The sequence below is a fragment of the Solanum verrucosum genome, unplaced genomic scaffold (genome assembly GCF_900185275.1).
Source record: "Solanum verrucosum unplaced genomic scaffold, falcon-dt-bn FXZP01000138.1, whole genome shotgun sequence".
In the NCBI taxonomy this organism is placed as follows: Eukaryota; Viridiplantae; Streptophyta; class Magnoliopsida; order Solanales; family Solanaceae; genus Solanum; species Solanum verrucosum.
The window spans coordinates 1117402-1142169 of record NW_026020134.1 but is presented as its reverse complement, the minus strand read 5'-3'; the positions used below and the strand labels follow the sequence as shown (position 1 = coordinate 1142169).

General features: G+C 32.8%; 2 protein-coding genes across 2 annotated transcripts; one reads left to right on the top strand and one right to left on the bottom strand.

Moving 5' to 3' along the window:
- The first annotated feature begins 328 nt into the window (after window positions 1-328).
- LOC125827423 (mitochondrial import inner membrane translocase subunit Tim9) lies at window positions 329-4904 on the top strand. Its single transcript, XM_049506737.1, has 2 exons — window positions 329-554; window positions 4458-4904. Exons 1-2 carry the CDS (start codon window positions 460-462, stop codon window positions 4642-4644), a joined length of 282 nt encoding a protein of 93 aa, XP_049362694.1. The 5' UTR covers window positions 329-459; the 3' UTR covers window positions 4645-4904.
- A 3166-nt stretch (window positions 4905-8070) lies between these two features.
- LOC125827393 (expansin-A3-like) lies at window positions 8071-10560 on the bottom strand. Its single transcript, XM_049506709.1, has 3 exons — window positions 10322-10560; window positions 9591-9912; window positions 8071-8743 (listed from the first exon to the last, which is right to left on the bottom strand). The coding sequence occupies exons 1-3, from the start codon at window positions 10467-10469 to the stop codon at window positions 8434-8436; spliced, it is 780 nt and encodes a 259-aa protein (XP_049362666.1). The 5' UTR covers window positions 10470-10560; the 3' UTR covers window positions 8071-8433.
- Window positions 10561-24768: the final 14208 nt, after the last annotated feature.

The window sequence follows — 24768 nt, the reverse complement described above, 5'->3', positions numbered from 1 at the left end:
CCTAACAGGAAAAAATGTGCCTAATTTGGATGTAATAGAAAGCATTACATAGCTCCAAAGCAAAATATCAGAACTGATCCACAGATGTTTCAATCAGATACAAAACAAGTGTTTTAGAATGTCAAAAAACAACTTTATATTCGTAAGGTAGAAATTCTTGAGATTATTATATTTTATATCTCACACGAAACGACTCTTAAAATTATTGCAAAATTTAGGGAAAATGTCTAAAGTACCCTTTTATGATTTGCAATTCGAACTCTTACGAGGGGTGTAACTATAATTTGAAAAAGTAAAGAGGGTCGAAATGACACTTGGGTTTGCCAATCTCGTACCCCGATTAGGGTTTTAGATATAAGTTCACCATTTTCCCCTTTAACCAGTGGCTGCTTATACCTCTGTTCTTCCCCAAACACAACCAAAGTTGCATACCGTGGTGAATCAAATTGAGGAATCAAGATGGATAAGAGTATGATTGGAGATTTGGATTCACTTCCTGAAGCAGATAAGCTTAGAATGGCCGCCATGATTGAGCAGCTCCAAGTTCGTGACAGGTTATTCCATCTCTTTCAATTTTTATTTTTATTTGCTTATTTTACCAGCTTGATTAAGAAATATACCCGAAAATTCTCCCCTGTGTGAGTTGCAACAATTTTGATTGTGGCCATGTCTCTTTTCCGGCTTTGAAAGTATACCGCTTTGGTTTTGGTTTTTGCATATAACAATGGATTTTGTAAAACATAATGTTATATCATGCAATTAGCCTATTCGAAATAGTCTATAAATTCCTTTTACATTTGGATCGCAATTTATTTGTAAGTTTCAAATTCAAGATTTCATATCAGAATCTATAAGGAGTTAAGGATCCTAATCCATGATTTACTGATTGCTCTACCCTGATTTGAGTGTCCACCATGAACTGTATGCAACTAGCTCATGTTTTTGTTTTCTTAGCTGGAAAAAACTTAGTTTTTTATTTGTGGTAAATTTAGAGTTTAGACTAACATGAAGAACTATTAACCTCTGAAGTGGTGAACCTCTTTCTTATTTTCCAAAACTGTTATTATATTCCGTTATATTTGAATAAATACATAAATTATGTGGTAATTTGTTCCAATGTTGGTTTTAGCAAGCTTGAGACAGTATGTTAATGTGAATTAGGTGGTTTATTCAGCATGTTGTTAGCTGGGATAATACTATTATGACCTGCACCAGTTATGCAGTGATGGAGGGTAGAAAAGAGTAATATATTGAGAATGGAATTGGATATTGATGATAACACTGGGGCTTCATGAGGATTAACTTTTTAGATTGTTGTAATGGTGATAAATGAGAGACTGCTGATTAACACAGGTGTTCATAATGGAAATGTGTATTGAGTGTGTAATGAGGAATTCCAAAGATTAGGCAGTATTAACAAAGGAAAAAAGTGCCAAAAAAGCGTTGAGGTTTGATGGGGTTTAAAGCGTAGAGCACAAATGAAGCTTCATGCTTTAATGAAGAAATGTCCAAAACAAGAATATATGCGTGGGCACACCTATGTATATTATCTTCATTTACTTTTAAGAATAATATAAAGCGTCTGCAAATCTTGTTAACTTCATTTTCATTAACCTTTTTGATAACCCTTCATTGTCATTAACCTTAATTAACTACTAACGCTGAGTTACCTTGGTTAATTAATTAGCACTCTATAACTGATTTGAAGACAGTTTTAAGGGTTGATTATAGAGATGAAGATAAAAATGGAATATCAAATCAATGGTACATGCATGTTTTACTTTGTTGGACAGTACCTTCAAGGGTAAACCGTTGTTAAAATCTTGAAGAATGGCACTAAAGTTATTAGAAGCAACCCTGAACCCTAGTGTCCCTTATATAATCTTCGGTCTTGCCCCTCAAAATCTCTACCCTCTAATGAGGAAATAAGGAGATTATATATTGAGCAATAGGACTTAGGATTACTTTTAATATCTTTAATGCCCCACTCATATTTTAACAAAGGTATACCTAAGGGTAAAAGAAAGCAGGGGTGTACGATGTACCATTAATTTGATATTCCTTTTTCTATTCTTTTGCTCCAAAAATTATTTAAGCTAATTAATTAATCAAACCAGTTAATTTAATTAATGGGTTATGTAATTAATTATTTGATACTAAAATACGTAATTAAGGAAATAGAAAACTTTAATGGCGTTCTTTTGACTAATAGATGCAATTGAAAATGTATAAGAATTGAGAAATTGACTAAAACAAGCTAAAGTTGAACTTTAGGAGAAACTAAAATGGAGCGAAAATGGAGTGTACACACTTGGAAAGAATCCATTGAGGAATGTGTTCTAGTCTTTCTTATTTTCCAAAGCTGATATGCTGATATTATATTCCCTTCACTCAATATTTAAATTAAAATAAGAAAAATATGGTAATTTGTTCCCAGTGTTCAGGGAAGCGTTAAGCGGAAAAAAGTGATAATGCCCCGCTTCACGCTTTAAGCGATGAAGCGCTCACATACTCATTCTAGTCTGTGAAGCGTAGAAGGCTCGCATCGCTTCGCTTCATCGCTTTAAGCGATGAAGCGCTCGCTTTCCTGAACACTGTTCCAGTGTTGGCTTTAGCGAGGTTGAGTCAATATATTAATGTGAATTAGGCGGTTGAGTGAACATATTGTAAGATGGGATGTTACTCTTATCATCTGCGCTAGTTATGCATGGCTAGTATTATACTCATAATTGCTAACAAGTCTTCATAAAGTTGAGTGAATCTAGTCATAGAAAATGGTGGAGGGGAGGAACGAGTAATATATTGAGAAAGGAGTTGGAAATTGATGATAACACTATGCTTCATGAGCATTAACTCTTCTAGATTGCAGTGATGTTTATGAATGGAAGACACTGATTAACATTGGTGCTCAGGATGGAAGTGTATATTGAGTGTGTAATGTGGAATTCCTAGAATTAGGCATTGTTGTCACAGAAAAAATGCGTACAAAAGCACTGATGTTTGATGGAGGTTTAAACATAGAGCGCAAATGAAGGAACGTCCATAACAAGAATATATGTGTGTGCACGCTTGTGTATATTATCTTCATTTACTATGAGAATAATATAGCACATGTGCAAATCTTGTTAAGTTCATTTTCATTAACCTTAATTAAGTATTAATAGTTAATTTGTGCTCAATAACTGATCTGAATACAAATTTAGGGTTGAATTTTAAGTGGAATATCAAAATAAGGGTACATGCATGTTTCATTTTGTTAGACAATATCCGTAAGGCTATACCTTTGTCAAAATCCTAGTGGAGGATGTCAAAGGTATCAGAAGTAACCCTAAACTTTAGTGTCCCCATATAATTTTTGGTGTAATTTTGAACTCACAGCTCCTCCACCAAATCTCTACCCTCAAACGAGAGAGAGTAAGGAAATCTTATATAGGGACTACTAGGGTTTAGGATTAGTTCTAATACCTTTTGTCTTCCCCGCTCAGATTTTGACAAAGGTGTCCCCTTAAGGTAATGCTCAACCAAAAGAAAGCAGGCTTGTACCATTGCTTTGATATTCCCTTTCTATTCTTTTGCTCCAAAAATTATTTAAGCTAATTAATTAAACCACTCAACCAATTAATTTAATTAATGCATTAATTAATTAATCCTAAACTTAGAAGGCTGTGATTGGTCCTAAGGACATATCGCAGACGGATGTCTTGGTTATCAAAAAAAAATTAATCCTATACTTGCAAACAAGGAAAGAAAAAAATTCTGGTATTTTTTTTAATAACAGATGCAATTTATATAAAAATTGTTAGATTGATTAAAATAAGTGAAAAATAGAACTTTAGAGAAACTAAAACAGAGCAAAATTAGGTGTTCACACTTGGGAAGAATCCATTGAGGAATGTGTTGCATTCTTTCTTAATTTCCAAAGCTGATATTATATTCCTTTCCCTCAATATTTAAATAAAAATAGAATGTATGTGGTAATTTGTTCCAATGTTGGTTTTAGCAAGCTTGAGTCCATATGTTAATGTGAATTAGGCAATTCAGTCAGCATGTTGTAAGTTGAGATGATATTCGTATGGTCAGTGCCAGTTATGCACTCAACAAGTATTCAAGAAGTTGAGTGAATCAAGTCATTCACAAGTCATAGAAATGGAGGAGAGGAGAGTAATATATTGAGAAAGATTTTGGAAATTGATGATAACACTCGGCTTCACAAGCATTAACTTTTCTTGATTTCTCATTTTAGTGATGTTTATGAATGAGAGATTACTGATTAACAAGGGCGTTCGTAATGGCAGTAAAAAAAAGCAAATTCCTCAGTAAAATATGTTGCAAGTAGAAATTTGAAGTGAATTGAAACGGGATTGTATTTTGTTACTCTCTGTTTCAGTTAGTACTTTCTCATGATAATAGTGTTACAACTCTAAAGCCTGGTCTCTTTTTGTCTTTAATTACTGCAGCTTGAGAATGTATAATTCTCTGGTCGAAAGATGTTTCACGGACTGTGTAGACAGTTTCAAACGCAAAACTTTAGACAAACAAGAGGAGACCTGTGTCCGACGATGTGCTGAGAAGTTCTTGAAGCATTCTATGCGTGTAGGACTGAGATTTGCAGAGCTTAACCAAGGTGCACCAACACCAGACTAAGACGCTTCTGCAATTCAATTTTTCATTATTGTTTATTGTGGGTTAATCAACAAGGACAAGTAGTGGAAGTTCCTTATTTTGGAATGTCAACAGCTCTCCTCGTCGTTATTGGTAAAATGTACTTCTACAGTTAAATTATTAGAAACTTGAATAGTAGAACTGGATCCTGCAACTGATTGCAGGCCACTTGCTGTTACGATAGCATTCTTTTGTTGTGACGTTCTAGCAAAATAATGTGGTATTCAACTTCATCAAGGAGAGACATATCTGTTGCCTTTTCTGGTATGATGACAATTTTATGAACTTGAAATTGAAAAATGGATTTTTGCTGATACGATTAACTACAAGTCCACATTAATATTGTCTATTGATCTTCTTCTTGTTTCCTCGTACTTCCTCTTGCTTTCAGTTTTTTTATAATCGAGAAATTTCTGAGTGTCAGTGGCACAGTTCGAAATTCAATGGATAGTGGTTCCTCTCTGTTAATGTCATATTCCGAAACATCGAATTTGCCACATACTATTTGGTAGGTTGCTTCTGAGGCATGCCAAGATGGGAAATTAACCTGTCCATATCTTTTATGATGTTCATCTGCGCCAAGTCGAAAATGTTGGTTTGTGCACAATTCAATTATTTGACATTGATGAGTTAAGTAGTACTTGTAATTTTGAATTGTGTTCTCAGACCAACAATCGATTAATTTGAGGTGAAATGTTGCTTTATTGTAGTTGTCAATTTAATGCCAATGTTTGTTTCAGTTCCAAAAATAAAATAAATCTCAGCAATTCTGGAGATTACCATTCAAGTGGCACGTCCTTTTATTTTGTACTTCTTTTATAAATTTGTCATTAGGTGAGTATCATCTTTACAAGATACTATTTTTTACACAAGAAATCCGAAAATAATACACCAGTCATTTTTTTCTATTCAAATTGCAAGTGATAGTTCCTTGAAAAAAGCAGCTCTCAATTTTTAGTTTGTGTTAGCACATGAATATTTTGGTAATGTCGCTTTTGGACGGTTATTTTATACAGCCTTCACGAACACTTCGTAGGGAGTGGAGGGAGAAGTACGTGAAGCTTCGCCATTTTTTTGTACATATTTTAGGAATTTAAAGGTCATTTTTATAAGAATTATGCGATTTTCTCAGTTTTTCGTGTGTTATTCCATAAATATCTTTGTGATGTGACTTTTAGATAGTCTTTTTGCAAAACATTTACGAAATCTTCCGTAGAGAGTTGGGGGAGCAGTACGTGAAACATCACTATTTTTTCCTCATATTTTGGGCATTTAGGAGTCATTTTACAGGAATTAAGCGATTTTCTCAGTTTTTTGTTTGTGTTAGCCCATGAATATTTTGGCCATATGCTTCTGGATGATTTTTTCGCAAAGCCTTTACGGAACCCTCCGTAGGGAATTGGGAGAGCAATACGTGAAGCCTCACTATTTTTACACATATTTTGGACATTTAGATGCCATTTTACAAGAATTAGACGATTTTCTCAATTTTTCGTGTGTATTAGCCTATGAATATCTTGGTGATATGACTTTCAAACGGTTTTTTTGAAAAACCTTTAGTGAACCCTCCGTATGGAGTTCGGGAAGCTGTACGTGAAGCCTCACAAATTTTTGCACATATTTTGTGCATTTAGGAGCCATTTAAAAATAATTAGACAATTTTCTCAATTTTCGCTTGTGTTAGCCCATAAATATGTTGGTGATATTACTTCCGGATGATTTTTTTCGCAAAACCTTTACGTAATTCTTTGTAAGAAGTTGAGGGAGCAGTACGTGAAGTGTCACCACTTTTTGCACATATGATGGGCATTTAGGAGCCATTTTATAGGAAGGCTATTTTCTTAGTTTTTCGTATGTATAAGCTTATGAATTTTTTTGTGATATGACTCCCGGAAAGTTTTTTTGCAAAACATTTACGGAACCCTCCATAGGGAGTTAGGGGAGTAGTAAGTGAAGCCTCACCATTTTTTGCAAGTATTTTTGACATTTAGGATCCATTTTACAGGAATTAGGCGACTTTCTCAATTTTTCGTGTATATTAGTCAATGAGCCCATGAATATTTTGATGATACGACTTTTCAAATGGTTTTTTTTTGCAAAATCTTTATGGAACCCTCCATAGAGAGTTGTGGGAGTAGTACGTGATGTCTTGCCTTTTTTTTTTTATACATATTTTGGGCATTTAGGAGCCATTTTACAGGAATAAAGTGATTTTCTCAGTTTTTCGTGTTGTTTGCCCATGAATATTTTGGTGATATGACTTTCAAATAGTTATTTTGCAAAACATTTACAAAACTCTCCGTAGGGAGTTGGGAGAGTAGTACGTGAAGCCTCACCATTTTTGCATATATTTTGGTTATTTAGGAGTCATGTTACATGAGTAATTAGGAGATTTTGTTAGTTATTCGTGTGTGTTAGCCTATGAATATTTTGGTGATACGACTTGTAGATTTTTTTTTGCAAAACCTTTACGGAACCCTCCATAAGAAGTTGGGGAAGCAATATGTGAAGTCTCACCATTTTTTGCACATATTTTGGATATTAATTAGGAGCCATTTTATAGGAAATAAACGATTTTTTTGGTGATATGACTCGTGTGTGTTAGCCTATGAATATTTTGGTGATATGTCTTCCGGACGTTTTTTTTCAAAACCTTTACGGAACCCTTTGTAGGGAATTGGGGGATCAGTACTTGAAGTCTCACAATTTTTTGCACATATTTTGTGCATTTAGAAGCCATTTTACAAGAATTAGGCGATTTTTGCAATTTTTCGTGCTTGTTAGCCCATGAATATTTTGATGATATGACTTCCGGACAATTGTTTTGCCAAACCTTTACGGAACCCTCCATAGAGAGTTGGGAGTACAGTACGTGAAACCTCACCATTTTTTACACATATTTTAAATATTTATAAGTCAGTTTATAGGAATTAAGCCATATTTTGCTGAGGCAACCTTGCACTCGCCCCACTCCGCTCCATTGCCAACTCTAAGTGAGAAATTTAAAAGCTGGACTACAAAAGGAATAGAGAGTAGAAGAAAATAAACCCACAATGGCATCAAGTTGCTACGAGGAAAATGCATCCAAGGTACAATTATGGGAGCTATTAGCACGTAGCCAAAGCTTTTACTAAAAAAAAATATCAAAATATAACTTACAAATTTAAGAGAATTGAACATATAATACATATACTGCTTCCTATAAAAGAAAACATTCACAAACACTCGAAATTTTTTTCCGATATCTTTAATTAAGAGAGAGATATTCATGCATTCCACCATAATTCTAGACACATGGTCACAAGAGACATAATTCGAAAGACGCGGAAATGGAAGTTATATTAGAGAGAGTCAATGTAAAATATGAATTGGAACATTACCACATGTTATAACAATACAATTATAAGATTTGCAGTATAAAAATATATTCATAAACTTGGCAATAATTTGCCATTACATCACCATAATAATAACAATATGCAAGTAAAGCTGTGGGCTACAATTTCCCCCCCTAAATTTGGTCCTTTTGTAGCCACTTCAGCCTCTATAATTTTTCACTTTAACTTTACCAACACCCAACTTACATAAAAAGAAAAAAGAGTAGCAAACCAATTCCCCAGAAAGTTGATAGTAATTCAAAAGAAAAAGAAACTAATCCCCGCGACACTTCAAAATTTTCCCACATAAAAAAGAGAATAATTGAAGGCGGGAAATCGTATGAATTTTCTTTTTTTCGATCAGGTCAGTGTAATTATTTAAAATTTGGTGAAATTAAACGCGGAAATTCTTTCCCTGGAAAGTTTGTCCAAATTGCCAGTTAGCTGGTGCAATGTTGTATGAAGCAGAGCTGCGTCGATCACTACCAGTGACTCTAAAAGAAAGTGCTTGTCCGATTAGTTTTGCATTTGTTTGCCAATTTTGACCCCAATTACGAGTCATGGAAATCCATGGCGTGTTTGTGCCTTTAACATAAACCTTCTGAATGTCACCTGCACCTGCAACGTTGGTCACTAACACCAAGTTAAAGTATTGGAAACCATTGACTGTGAATCTGATTCCTCCTTGTTTCCTGCATGGAACCCTGTAAAAAGAGGGAAAAACAAAACAGATTTTATTTTTGAACTTAGCATTAAGGACAAATGCACCAAAAATAGAAAAAACGCGTTATTGTTCAATTGATCCAGTTTATCTGCAAAATATAGGTGAAGAGTATTGGGGACCATTTGTAGATTTTAATGAAGCTATACCATAACTAGGAGTTGTAGGTTTTTGGTATAGCAAGACTATGTTCATTTGCTAAAATTGGGGAGAAAATAGGACCACAAAAAGAAAAAATAAAAGAAATAAGTATTTCTAAAAATAAATTGACGGTCAGTGTAATGAAGTTAATCTCAAAATGAAAACTCAACAGATCAGTAACGGTTTTGCTAAAAATCCGGCAAATTGGACATTTCAGTCTTAAGAGAACTTGTTAAATCATGACGAGAAAATAAATGTGCACATTCATTGTAGTAGTAGTTACTCTTGTTCCAATTTATGTGAAGCACTAAAACATTTGAATCTTGTAATCCAAAAAAAGAGGTTATAAATATGTACGCATCACAAATATACAAAGTAATAGTAATATTGTATTATATGGAAGCTCAAATCAGCTCTGTACCATATAAGAAATATCAAAACTAACCCTCAGGAAACTGGAAAGTTTAGTTTAAGTAAATCCAAAGCATAATTACTTGTTTAACACGTAATGACTTTTTTGGTGTTAAATGAGTATAAAAGTTTGCTTACAATTCAAACTAGTTATATTTAATTCTGCAAATAAAATCCACAAAAGAACGAACAATTCAAGGAATTAGTTCAGTTGGGTGACTATCTCGAATAGCGAAAAGAGAATTTATAGCTAATTAGGCACTGTGTGAGCAACTAACCTTCGGTAGTTGACAGCAACAATTCCAGCACGGTACACAGCAATTTTGAGGAACATGGGCATGGCGAGGTCGAAATGTGGGCGAGGTGGGTTACACCAGCCTCCATTATCGTTAGGCAAGGCGTAATTTGGTGGGCAGAAATTTGTTCCTGTTACCAAGATGGAAGGGTTTCCAGGGTTGCAATATTCCTTCTTACTGTCAGTACACTTTATCTCGAAGCAAGAGCCGCAGCTCAGCCCACTGTTGAAAAGTGCCGTACTCAATGCCGCGTTGTTTACTCCGTACCCTTGGCTGTACAGATTCCCATAGCCACATGCACCACCTACACACATCAGCCATTGTAAATCCATCAGTAACTAACCTTCTAAATAAAGCGAAAATGGTGTGGGATTCACGTGAAGAGTAGAAAACAGAGTAATGGAAAGAAAAACACCACACTGAACCAAATTAAAAGTTTAGCTAACGTTTCACAGTAGATTTTGAATCAGATTTTAAAAATGTTTCTTCAAATATCTGTTTACCATGAAATTTATCTCAAATTCTGAAGAAATTTCACTTTCCAAGTAAAATGTAGGTCCAAATACAACTTCGAAAACTTAAATTTTCAAATTCGAATTTCAAAATCTATGGCTTAGGCTTCACGGGTACCAAAATATATACAGTATGTCTAGATTAAGTTGAAAACCGATGAATTCTGCTTAAAATGGGGAGAACAGAGACTGGTACGGTACCCATGGTTCCAGAAGCATCAGCGCCTCCATAAAAGGTGGCGTGGGCACTTGTCCAGGATCCGCCGGTGTAAACTCCGGCGATTTTTGCGTTAACAACCGTTAGAAAACAGAGAAGACTAGCAACGCAGAGTGCCCAATTCACAGCCATTTTTCTTACAGTGAAGTGTTTGTTCAGTGTGAAGAGAAAACAGAGAGAGAAAGGGAATATGGGATTTGAGCAGAGAGCGAATTGAGAGGGAAAGGAAAGTGAGGTGCCTATTTATTGAGGAGTTGCAATGGCAGACTCCGTAATTAAATACTACTCTGTTTTCGTTGATTTAAAATTTTATACTCACTTTTAATATGTGTGAGAGGTATATTGATCCTATATATTTATCATGGTTTAAGCATGTATTTCCTCCGTTTTAACATATTTGTCATATTATTTGCTTATCGAGTGTGAGTTATAAATTTTGACCAATATATACTTTTTCGTTATATTGATATAAGAATAATCTCAAGATATATCACATTTCTAATACTCACAATTTTTTTTAATCTAATTCATTTCCGTTCTGAAGAATATTCATTAAATTAAAAATAAAAATAAGAAACATGATAAGTATTTTGAAATTGAAGAAATAATTGCGAAAAACATATACGGTAAATGTAATGTACAAGAATACATGTGACGTGAACGTGGTAATAAGAATAGCTAGAGCTATCTCAAGCTAAGGCACATGGAAACATGGTGATGGAGTAAATGGAATGTGTGCTAATGATTCATGCTTAAACTTATGGCAAAGCCTAAAAGATACATAGAGGAAGCTTTGAGTTCTTGATTTCGTGTTAGCAAAACTACCTAAACACTACCACCATAGAATATGGTGCATCGTCGCATCTTTCTTAATAAGAGATTTCAATTTCGAGTTTTGAGTATGAATTTTTTTTTGATAGAAAGCGTGCTTCCCCCTGAATAGAGTCCTACACAATATGAATCTGAATTAATTGAGAGTCAATATAGATATCAAATATGAATACTAGATGAAAATAAACTATCTAAACACTAGTGAAACAAGTTGCTATAGTAATGTGATGATAGTTTTTCAAGTACTTGAGAGTACTAGTATAGTTGCTAATAGGATTCCAATTGGCAACTTGCAAACAATAGATAATTATAGGGTGAAAATTAACTCACACCTAAATTTTACATCATATTAATAAATGAATATCATGTATTTGCACATGTATTTCTAGCGCTTAATTATAGTTAATTAATATGCATTATAATTTCATTAAATCACTTAACTAATAAATCAACATAATTCATTATAAATATATGATACGAGTATGTAAAATAAATATAAGTTTTTTTCCTACATGTATATATATATTAAATCACTTTAAATGGATTTTAACTAGTTTATTGGTTATAGTTTAATGTTATGATCGAAATAGCAGAGTTATGTGGAAATTGATAGTTATACATTTTGACGGTGATAAATCAGACAATAGATAAAATTATAGTAAAAGAAGCATAATATCTAATTTATTTTGATTAAGTGATCTATATATTGAGAAAATTAATATTAAAAATATAAAATCAATTGGGAATGATATTCTATAATCATGAGAAAAAAAATTGAAACAAGATCCTCAATTGTAGGTTACCAAGTTTTAGATAAATGAGATGTTATTGTTATATATATAATGAGTCGTGCATATAACTGAAACCATGTGATCTTGCTGATGTTCATGATGTATATTTCATATTTATCTTCTATGTACTATATAAGTACTTGTTTCCATAAATTATTAAGGGATAACCAACCCTTTGTGATGGACATTCTTAATCAGAGATTTTGAATTCGAATTTCTTTGAATATGGAGTTGTATTTCTTTAATTTTTGGACTAGATCCAATCAGATTTCATTATGGGTATTAGACATCGATGAAATTTTTATTTTTATTTTTGACTAAAAACTCCAATTACATAAAGTTATATTTGTGGTAATTAGTTAAAAAATACTTTTTTTTTCTTGAAAAGGAAATACTCTTGTGAGGTAATGAATAATTAATTTGGAATATGGTTGATGCTGCTTCTTTCTTCATCATCTATTGCCTACTGTTTCCTCCCTTTTCTTTTTCTACAAAACTGAAAATCCAACCTCCCATGTGCCTACACTTATTGCAGTCTTTTCTCTTTCTATATATTTTTTATACTTCACTCGTTTAAAAAAGAATAATTAATTTTTTTAAAATTTTATCAAAATAGTATGTATTTAAGGTTAGAACAGTAAAAGAGTTTTTATTATTTTTGACACAACTTTAATTTAGAATCACAAATTAATTTTTTATTTTATTTTATTACATTTCATTTTAAATCAAACTAGGCCATTCTTTTTCTCTTCCGAAATGGGGGAGTAACTTTTATTATCACTAATTTTGTGTTATTTTGGTTGACTGACGCAATATTGATCTTTTTCTTTCTTTCTTTGTTGTTCACTTTTTGACCTTTGATTGTTTTGTCATATAATAAAACAATTTCATTCGAACATATAGCTTATACAATATTATTATTTGTTTTATCCGTTATCGCTTCAAATATTACACAAAATATACATGAACATCTAAGTTCGATTAGGTTGAGATTTAATCAATTTCTATATTGAGCATGGTTGAACTTCCCCACGATGTGTCATGTGTCATGTGCATGTAAATTAAATACACATCATTATTTTGTAAGAAAAGAAAAAACATGATACATAGGTCTTTCTCGAATTAATGAGATGCGCGTAAGCTAGTTTAGAAACTATAAGTATAATATTTTTTAAAAAAACAGCAGGATAACAATGTACTGTGACCAACTTAGTCTATCTAGTAAATCATGAAAAAAGGTGTAGTTGATCATATATATTACTCCCTTTATTTCAATTTGTGTGACATTTTTCGAATTTTGTGATTCAAAAAAAATTATTTTTGACTATAAAGTTTTCATATATCTTTTAAATAATTTGAATTGTTAATTATTGTGACTTAGAGCTTGTTTGAATTGGCTTTAAAAGTTGTTTTAAAGTAAAAAATAAAAAGTCAAACATAAGTGATTTTTAATTCAAAAAATAAAAAGTAAGGGAGGTCCACTTTTGTTTTTTAACTTATTTAAAGTCATTTTAAACTACTATTAAGTTATTTTAAACACTTCTTAATTTATTTCAAGTTATTTTTATATTTGTTAAATACTTTCAGAAGTAAAAAACTGGCTTTAAAGTAGATTTGATCAACTTTTAAGCCAATCCATACACCCTCTTAGAGTACATTTTACGTAGTTTACAAATATATAAATTTCATTTCAAAACGTTTAAAGATTTTATGTGCAAATTCTCAGTCAAATTTAAATTATTTAACTCTCGAAAAACAAAAAAAATATCATATTAATTGAAACAGATGGAGTACCACATTTACGTATACATCAATTTAATTTTTCAACAAACGTCTCCTTAACATGTGACTTCATTTGCCACCAAGCTCACTTAACACCTTCCGTTCGCTATCATTAAGGCCATTTATCATGACTTCAATGTCGTGTCGAAATAGATAAGATCCTTTCATTCTTAACTATAAATATCTTGAGTTTGAATTTTAGAAATGAAAATATATCTGATAGAGAGTGTTTCTTCTTTAATGAACCTTGCACTATACACATTTAAATTCTTGTAGTTATATTTATTACTTCTCGTAAATATAATCATATTAACAGCCTTAGTAAAAAGGGAAAATTAAATTTGAAATTATTTAGTGTGTCAGCTTAACTAATATCTCGTGGTACGTAACTACTTGATCTCTAATAATGATAAATAATGTGATAAGCAAATGGTGGATCAACTAGCTTATGTGATACGTATAACGAATATTTCTTCATAAAAAAGGCTCTTGCAATTAATACCACATTTAAAAATAATAGAAGATGACTTGATCAAGATGGATTTATAATGACAAATTAAATGCATTTTCTAAGCTCACATATGGTATCTCCATCATAACTTGATATGAGAATTCTCACTTTTAAATAACTGATAATAATTTAATTTATATAATATAAAAACATTGCACTAAATGCTTGCAAAAATTAAAAAAGAAGAGCAATTAATCATACAAGGTTGGCAATATTTATTGGAATGAAATAATAATTTATAATAATATTGGAGTCGTGGGGTTGAGTGCTTCTATTGTTGGATTAATAGTAAAAAAATTATTATTTAGTTTTCACTCCCTATTCAATAATCGTTTAAATATTCACATCAAAATCTTAGTATAAGGTGAGAAACTCGCTATTGAAAGATAATTATATTTTTCATAAATTTAAACTTAACACTTCTAATTTAGAATGAAAAAATACTTATCACTTTACGTCAACCGTTAAAACGAATAATCAAAGATAATAACAATAAGACATCTTCTGAAATGAAGGAAGAATTATCAATATTATATACTATAGTTTACGATATTTATTATTAATACAAGTCTATGTCAAAAGTCAAAGCGAACGTACCCTACGGATTAGTCACATTGTACTTTAATATATCCACATTCTTGTTCCATGTGCTTTTAGCATACTTTAGGGTATTTGGAAAAATATTAAAATGTTGTGTTGACTCTTAAAGGGATTTGACTTTATATTATGTATGATCAAGGGATCTAAAATCACATGCAAACAAATAATTTCATGAGGAGTATTCATTGAGGTTTGATAAATTATTAACTACCTTTTGGATCTACTTGTTTTGGAAGTCAATGCTTCCCATATTTTTAATTCTTGATCAAAACATTTTTTTTTTGAAATCGCAGTTTAGAAAAGTAAATCTCTCCTATGCAATAGCACTCGCAAGCCACACATGAGAAGTAAATCAAACTAGACAAGTCTAATGCGATGAAGCCTACTACGTTGACATGAGGAATTGATTTTTAGCCTTTTTTTCTTATGAGATATCATCTGTTGCACCAACTCATCAATTACCCTTACGAGTATCATAACATTATTATTAACTAAAAATAAGGTAGTTGCTCCCAATCATAACAACGATTCCATCTACTTAAGACTTTTCTGTCACAAGTTGGTACTCCAATAATTTAAAAAAAATCTGTTTTTACTTGCATTAAAAGGTTCCTTTAGGGATGTACTATATCACATATAAACAAAGGTTTTTCTTAAATATGTAAGAAGAGTAAATAATAATCCTAACTAACTGATCAAACAAATTTTAAAATTGAAAACGTCAACCCACAGAAATGTAAACATCATCACGTAGAAATTTAATCACAACATGGAAGTGGAAAATTTAATCATTCTATTTCTATTTTTTTTTTATGATGTTCACTATATTCTTATTGAAGACTCAATTATATTAATTGATTTGTAGTTCGTTGCGTAAAATTCATTTAAGAGAAAAGTGTTTTCTAATAAGATTTTAAAATTCTAGGAACCCGAGTCCAAGGCCAAATTCAGGTAGGAGGGAGGGGGTTCATCCGAACTCCACTGTTTAATGTTTACACATAGTTAAACTTATATTTTTATGCTGATAAAGCAGCTATAAAAGCTATGCTTGTCAATTCAGTAAGTGATTTTGGATTAGCTCCTTATACATATTGGATAATGAATCTATTTTGATTTATTCGTGTGTTTACTTTTTTATATTTTAAATTTTCTTAATAAATTTTTTGACTTTGCCATTGTCCGAGACCTCTAAAGGGGTCCTATCCATCGATCCTACCACAACCTTTGTCGGTAATGAAATTTTCATTCCTCGAACGTTATGGATTTATTTTTGTGAGTATTAAATAGTGTGCACTTGTTCCGTACCACTTTTTCAAGAACCATGTGATCCAAAAACCAAGTAGTACTACTAATTAATTTGTTCATAAATATATATACGTACTACTGCGTTATTTTTTAGAAAAAAATAAATAAATCAATTTGTTAGTAAGTTATATGTCATTGAGAGTTGACCATCATGAGAATAATATTATTTTTCCCATTTTTGAAAGACTTTTAATAATTAATTTTGGTTAGAAACATATGATGTCGTACGTAATTGATTACGTACAAAAGTGATCATTTGAGTTCCGTGACTCGTAATTTAAAGTTTATAGTAACTGAATTTGCCTCCGAATTCATACTTTATTATAGGCATAATACATAAATATGCTCTTTAATTTGACCTCAATTTAAATTTATGTTCTTTAATTTTGGGCGTGCACAAGTAAACACTTAAACTTATATAAAGTTGAAAAAATAGACACATGCATCCTGCGTGATATCCTACATGGAAATTTGCATCTTACATGGTGTTCTATGTGTATTATGCCACGTAGGACTCATGTGTCTACTTGTTCAACTTTACAAAAGTTAAAGTGTCTATATATTCAAGCAGAGGTTATTGAGTTCATCCAAATCTGCAGCAAATGATCGACATCTTGTTAGGAACGAATTAATTAGGTGTCATGCATAAACTAGCAACGTAAACTTTGAAAGACCATGAACAAGAACAAATGAGACAAATATTTAATGTGGTTCGGTCAACCGACCTACATCCACAATTTACTATATTAATATGAGAGTACAAAATATCAAGAGAAATTAATTAAATTCTCACAATTCATTCAGAATAACATAACACTCATGTCTCACAATACTACCTTTGGAAAAACGTTTTTTTTTTTCAAACTTGAGTTCAATTTTTTTTTCTCCTTTATGATACTTGGTATATGACGCTCTACTTATCAAACAAATTTCAGCTTACAATATTTATATATTTTTGGACAAAGATAAGGTTCAAGTAATATATTAATCTAACTACTCGTCCATAAAAAGAGAAGAGAATAAATCCAGCTAATATATTATCTATCCAATTAAGAATCTTATATATATATATATATAAGCACAATTATATGACCAATCATAATGCCATTTAGAATTTCATCCCACAAAATTTTACTAGGACCCTTTTTCACAGATGAATTAATTAACCTAATTATTATTTTTAAAAGAAGAATAAATGAATTTTATAACATAATGCCATTTTTTTTTAGAGTGAGAAATGAATTTCACGAGACGAAGGAACATATAAGAAATTACATGTAAATATAATTTAAGTGCACTCGTTTTCAAGATCATTGAGTGTAATTTCATGCAATACAACCATTTGCTTTACCCAGAGGCGAATCTAGGATTTTTCGAATATGGGTGCACCAAGAAAAATGTATTAAGTAGAAATTGATCCGAATATGAGTGCACCAAGAAAAATGTATTAAGTGGGAATTGATCCTCAGTCCTCAAAGTCAAAAGCTCAACATTTAACCATGTGGACCAACTAGATTTTTTATAGTAACGGGTGCAAGAATATAATATTATACAAATATTAAAAAATATATACATAAAATATCTAATTTTACGAAGAGACCACGGGTTCGGGTGCCCTTATTTTTGCACCTAAATTCGCCACTGGCTTTACCTAATGTCAGAAACATTGGGAGAATTGTCTTGTAGGAACGAAATTATTCATATTGGGCCGTAGCCCATCATAAACTGCAAAATTAACTCATATTGGGTCAGCCCATTTCATAGACCTTCTATGAATCATTGCGAGGAGGCCTTTAACTTGGCCTTAGTTTCATACATCCATATCATATATACTAATTATGTTAATATTTTAAAATCATTACGTATCTTACACTAATGAAGAATTTTTATCATATACTGAGGAAGATATACACTTTTAGATACTTGTATTTTTGCTACCACACTAAAATAAAAGATGGAGAGGGAGATAGTCATGTATCTTATATACATGCGAACCACACTAGATACATGTATCTGGTGTGATTCGCAAGTATCTGGGATACTAGATACATATGAGAGTGGCGAGCAAGATTTATCCCTCTCTCTCTCTCTATATATATATATCCAATTGGATAGGAACCTAAAGTTTGAGCACAAATTCAATCATATATATTCTTGTTAATTTGTTTCGTCTCTACGTATATCAAAGGGTGTGTTAGCTGTCAAGAAGCATAGATATAGAATTAGATTCAACGAGATCTGTTCACAATTAAATTCACTGATAATTTTTTCACAAGTATTATTGTGACACGAGGGAGTTGCTCGAATGATAAGCACCTCTTATAAACGAGTACTGATGGAATTCATGATCTTAGTTTCCTGATTTTCGAATCAATGTTTGACATCTACACTAAGATTCAACTAAATCTCAATTTGGAATAATGCTCTCTAACAAAAGTTGACTCCTCCTATAATAAGGATAAAGCAATAGTCCACTTAATATGAATAATAGCAATAGTCCACTTAATAGAAGGCCTAACAGAATCATTAAAAACTGCTTTTGGTCAAACTCTTTACAGCTTCCAGCTTTTGTAAAGTGTGTTTCTTTAATTTTAGGGAAAATTGTGTATTATAGCAAATTATTAATTCAAAATAAATGGTATAACTATAATTTTATTTAATTTTAATTCGCAGCAAACTTCTTGTCATTTGCCTCTCTCCCCTCTCTCTGGAATCTCGCTCGCTACTCTCAATCATCTCTCCCTCACCTCCCTCACTTTATACAAACACAAATGTATAATTTGTGTTTGTATAAAGCGAGAGAGACTGTATATACAACTACAAATACATATCTCTCCGTCCTATACATTTATAATTATACAAATACAGATCTTCCCCTGCCCAGTTCTCTTTGTTTTATTTAAAAAATATAATTTGACTGGTTTTAAGAGTCGCCACTTAATTTTAAAGTAAAATTAAGAAAATTGTTGTTTTCAAAAGATTAAAACAGAAATCTAATGAAAATTTAAAAGGGGTTCGGGGTTCTTATTAGTGTTCTAGGAAGGGTTTTAAAGCATCTAGAACACCCGCTAATGCGGTTATCCGGCAATTAATTATTTGACTGATGTTTTAAAAGGGTAAGCATACTTGGATAAGTTGAGAAATTTAACAACTTTTAAAGATTTAAGTTATCTTAAGGAGAAAAGGGAAATATTAAAGTATATATTACTTAAGTAAAATATTTTGCAAATTTATATTATTATTATTTTTATTATTATTTTAATTGAGTAAAAATGAATGCTTACTTAATTTTTTTTTTTTAAAAGAAAGATTAATTCGGATTGACTATCCTTAGAGAATTTGAATTGTGATAACCTTAAAATTAATTAAAAGACAAGCATGCAAATAATAATAAATAAGCGAATATAAGACGTAAGTAATAAAAGGTGGGCCCAAGTCTGATTTTTCTGTTCGCCTGGCCAGTACTTGGGCCTATTTTTTGTTTTGGGCCTTTGGCCCACTTGACTCACCTGCACCTGTCCTAGTCTAATATAAAAGAAATATATTTTATCTTTGGGCCTTAGATTCAATCCTTTCACCTGTCCTAAATTTCTAACGAAAATGATAATAATGACTAAATGGACTTAGACCCAATAAATAACAAATACATTTTTTTTGAAATAGTGAGTGTGCCTTTGGCCCAATTTTCGACTCTCCGATCTGTTGCATATTCTTTCAACTCCTGGACCTGTTCGTCAATTTTAGAGCCGGATGACTCGAGTAAGGGAATTTGAGCCTTTATGGCTCTTTCGGGATGCAAATGAAAATATGATATGAGTTCGTAGCGAACTCGGGCGGATTTCACATGCAACAAAAAATCAGACAAAGTGTAAGTAGCCACTCATTCATTTAATACGGATAAATATCACAAAAACGAAATCAGTCTGCCACTATTCACGACCTTATTATTATTATCATTTTAAGCACTCGAAAGAAAAACTAATGAACTTTATTTCGATGTAAAAGATTTAACGACTTTAGGCAAATATTAACTATAGTCAGACATTAAACAGAGACAGAATTCTAAGGATGAACAATTTATCATGCCACCTAAGTTTTCAAAACAGGAGCTAGGTTGCATTTTATTAACGAGTAAAATGTGGTTAAGGGAAATCGAAACTTTAAAAGTTAAGATATAATGAACCAAATGCCAATTTACAATAACTCAAAGCAACACAAGCAAATGAACTTTTCCCTCTAACATACAGTAGATGACAACTGATGAAGAATAAATGGAACTTATATATTTATATATTTTTTGTAGTTAAGGAAGGTGACAACAAAGTCCCATGACTTTAAAGAAACTAAGCATATTAAACAAGGACCAAATCTGCACATAATACACATGGAGAATCACAGAAGAGAAGAAAAAAAATATACATCATTTCTAGACATGAACAAGAGGGACTTTGGGCACTATAATTGACACGCACTCCTCTAATGAACCAGACATACCCAAACAACGCCTAATAACAATAGACACCCCCAATCATAGTAGCTATAGAGTGCTAATATGATTTCTATCTTTGTTATTCCTAAAATTTACTCTTAATTTTATTGGTTCAATTAATTCTTAGAGCCCATTTGAATTGATTTTAAAAAAAAAAAAATAGTTTTTAAGTTGAAAAATAAAAAGTTTAACTTAAATGATTTTTAAAAACAAATAATAAAAGTAAGGAAAAACCTACTTTTGGTTTTTAACTTTTTCAAAGTCTTTTTAAACATTGTCAAACACTTCCAAAAGCTAAAAATGACTTGAAAGTAGATTTGTCCAACTTTTAAGTCAATCCAAACAGACTCTTAGAGGGTGTTTGGATTGGAATAAAAGTTGGTCAAACTTACTTTTAAGTCAGCTTTTGACTTCTGGAAGTGTTTGACAAATATAAAAAATAATTTAAAATAAGTAAAAAATGACCTAAAATAAATTGAGAGTGTTGGCAAGGTCAAGTATGACTTAAAATAAATTTAAAATGACTTAAAATAAGTCCAAAACCAAAAGTAGGCCTCCCCCTACTTTTTATTTTTTGACTTAAAAGTTATTTCAGTTTGACTTTTTATTTTTGACTTAAAAACTACTTTTTTTAAGCCAATCCAAATGGGCACTTAGTCTGATAGCACGATATATATATATATATATATATATATATGTTAAATTAGGTCTTAGGCCTAACTCACACCCCAAAAGCTAGCTCAAAGGAAGGAGGATTGCCCAAGCCTTATAAGGAGTCTACCCATCTCATTAACCACCGATGTGGGACTTTTGTCATTCTTTAACACCCCACCCCACCTCACGCCCAGTACTTAGCATCTGGTGCGTGGGCAATTTTGATTTTGGGGGACCCCAACATCGGGTGAGACGGGCCCTGCTCTGATACCATGTTAAATTAAGTCTTAGGCCTAACTCACACCCCAAAAGCTAGCTCAAAGGGAGGAGGATTGTAACATCCGGCAATTTGAAATAACTATGGAAAAGCTTGAGATTTGGAAATAGTCATTTTTGGAAAATTTTAAAATCTGGAAATTTGGCTGTGGAAATTAGTGAGTTTTTGGCCAATTTTGAGCAGTCATAACTCCTAGCTCAGGATGATTTAGGAGTAGTTCCAGTTATGGTTGTGAAGCTTGTGGAATTATCTTTCCAATGCCACCGAGTTTGCTCGATTCCGAGTTCGTATGAGCGAGTTATGGCCATTGAAAGTTGGGCAGTTGGCAGGGAATCCGTCCAGAAATTTTAAGGGCATTTTGATCTTTTCCCTAGCCAATTCTTTTGGGATTATATTGTTGTATAGGGCTGATCTTTGGATCATTTTGTCCCATTTTAAAAGAGTAAAAGCTAGGGCTTGAGAAGAAGAAGAGAAGAAGGGGAAGAAGAAGAGAAGAAAGATGAGATCAACTAGTTTCGTCAAGGTTCCGTCGTGGAAATCGTCGGGGGTGATCCCTATCAAGGTATGTGAGTTCTTTGTGTGGGTTGATCCTTTCCCCCACACACCAAGCTCATTTTATGATTTGAGAAAAGATTGGAATTGTTGTTGAAGTTGTTAGTTGTTGTTGATATTGTTAGTTGTGTTATTGAAGTTATTGTTGGTTGTGGGACATGATTGGATTGTGCATTTGAGTTGTAATCTATTGTATGTTGAGAGATTGATGATCCCTAGTGTTTGGGGTTAAATCCATTGAAGTAAGGATGGTTTAGAGTTGAAGAAAAATGGGAGAAAAGTTGAGTTTTCTGGGCAAGGGGTCGGCGCGTCGCGCCTGCCAGCGCACCCCAAAAGGGGCTCTGAGGTTTTCCCCTTGGGGCGGCGCGCCTCTCAGTACACCAGCAGTCCCTCTCTGAAGTTTATGGTCTAGCGCTCTGCGCTTCTCAGAGCGCCAAGTTTTCCTATTCTTTCCATGCTTTCTCATGCATGTTCCTAGGTGTTATACCTATGTTCCCTAGTTGTTTCCAACCCCCCCCCCCCCCCCCTCCCCCCAAAGTGTTTCTAAACATCCCGAACTCATCTAAATACGTGTGATCATACACCTTGAATCCATAGTTCAATTCAAGGCAAGTTAGTATCAAGTTAAAGAGAAGTTAGAGTCAAGTCAAGCAAAGTTAATAAGTTAGTTCAAGTAAGTTTTCAAAGTTGTTCAAGAGTCTTTATTGAACGTTTTCACTTCATTCTAAGGCTCAAGTTGCAAGTCAAGTAAAGAGTAAAGAGTCAAGAGTTCCAAGTTGAGTCATTTCTCAAAGTTATTAGGGAACTATGTATTCCCAAAGAAGTTTTAAAGAAATGTTTGTACATTTAAACAAGGTTGGAAACTGAGATTTCCAAAGGAGCCTTCGGGCTAGTTTTTGAGTAATTATCTCATATCAGCAGGAAGAAATATGTTTTAAAAACATAAGAGCCAGTACATTTTTGGGAGTAGTATCGAGCACCGAATTGGGGGAGCGTTCAAAGAACCCACAACCCCCATAGAACCATGTTAGCCACCATGGGTAGAAAAGGTTCATACTTTTTAGATGAATCCTTTTCAGATTAGACTAGTGGATCCCTTAGGCAGTTCAGGTCTTATACCTATGGCCGGGTATAAGATGCTCTGGCAGAGTGAGGTCGATCGCTGTATCATCACTATAGCTCTCGTGTGATGGTTGTCGGTTAGAGAAACTCCCACAGCAGTTATTGTATTTTCATACACAGAAGTTATTGTATTTTTATATACATCAGTTCATTGTATTTCTATATACACTTCAGGCTTATTATATCTTTGTATACACACAGAGTTTATAGCATGTTTTAAACAGTATTCTTTATATCGCACTTGTTTTAAATTGCCTTATATTGAAAGAAGTCAGTCAGGTTGAGTTGAGTTGAGCCAGGTAAGCTATTCAGTTTCTTCCAGATTTCCTTCTAGCCTAGGTTGCTTAGTTTTCCAGCTTGCATACTCGTACATTCCATGTACTGATGCCAGTTGGCCTGCATCTTATTATGATGCAGATACAGGTACCCCGGATCAGCATCCTGCACGTCGTTGATCCAACTGAGCACTCCAGAGTCAGTGGTGAGCCTCCTTGCTTTCCGGAGGACTCGGTTATTTTGTGCTCTTAGTTTTGTCCTAGTAGGATGTTGTGGGGTCTGTCCCAACATCCATCTCAGTATTGTAAAGGCTTCATAGACAGTCAGTCAGTTAGTTTTGAGTCTCTTATATATGTAAATATTATATTTTGAGACCCGAGGTGCCTTGTTGGTCAGATTTGTATCAGTTAAGTTGTCTTATGACTTTGCTTTGCATGAAGTTATTCTGTTGAGTTAGGTTTCCGCTGAGTTAAGAAAGTCAGGCCAATGGTTCGCTTGGGGCCAACAATGGTCGTCGAGTGCCGGTCCCGCCCAGGGTGTAGACTCGGGGAGTGACAAGGATTGTCCAAGCCTTATAAGGAGTCCACCCATCTCATTAACCACCGATGTGGGACTTTTGTCATTCTTTAACAATATATATATCGGTTGATATTATTGTTGAATTACTGTAAACGACGGTATGTATTTTAACCGTAACTCAAAATTACTTGTTTGTGTCAACATATTGTGTCTTAATTATCTCAAAATTACTTGTCGTTAACCCTTGTTTGTAACCAACAAGGGTTATGTTGGAATAGAGTCGACCCCCAATGCAATCATTAAACACTGAACAAAAAATCAAAAGAAAAAAACTTTGTATTTTCTGATTGGCTATGTCTTACTTGCATCCAACTTTTTTGCTTTATCTATACTCCAAACGCGTGGAATTTGGAAAGGCTACTATCCTAAGCCGTGGTTAGAATTTATTCCAAAGTAGTTTTAACCTTTGGATATTAAAAATTGTCTAAGTGGAAATAATTTTTGTTAGCATTTAATGAGCATCATGCATTTTATAAAAAAAATTGAGGATAATGTAATCCTTACATAACGATCATTTTATCCAACTTCCGATCATTAAAAAACATCTCAAACATGAATAATTATAATAAGAGATTCTCCATATATCATATGATTCTCATTCTTGAAAATCCAAGCTTCTCCGTTTAGTTTAACCCGGCCAATATATTTATTAGATTTAATGT

What these genes read in the sequence shown, in the direction of transcription:
- LOC125827423 (XM_049506737.1), top strand. Translation starts at nt 460, where the DNA reads ATGGATAAGAGTATGATTGGAGATTTGGATTCACTTCCTGAAGCAGAT. An exon ending in CAGCTCCAAGTTCGTGACAG is followed by an intron (nt 555 to 4,457) that starts GTTATTCCATCT and finishes TAATTACTGCAG; the next exon opens with CTTGAGAATGTATAATTCTC.
- LOC125827393 (XM_049506709.1), bottom strand. Translation starts at nt 10,469, where the DNA reads ATGGCTGTGAATTGGGCACTCTGCGTTGCTAGTCTTCTCTGTTTTCTA. An exon ending in TGATGCTTCTGGAACCATGG is followed by an intron (nt 9,913 to 10,321) that starts GTACCGTACCAG and finishes TGATGTGTGTAG; the next exon opens with GTGGTGCATGTGGCTATGGG. An exon ending in GTTGCTGTCAACTACCGAAG is followed by an intron (nt 8,744 to 9,590) that starts GTTAGTTGCTCA and finishes CTCTTTTTACAG; the next exon opens with GGTTCCATGCAGGAAACAAG.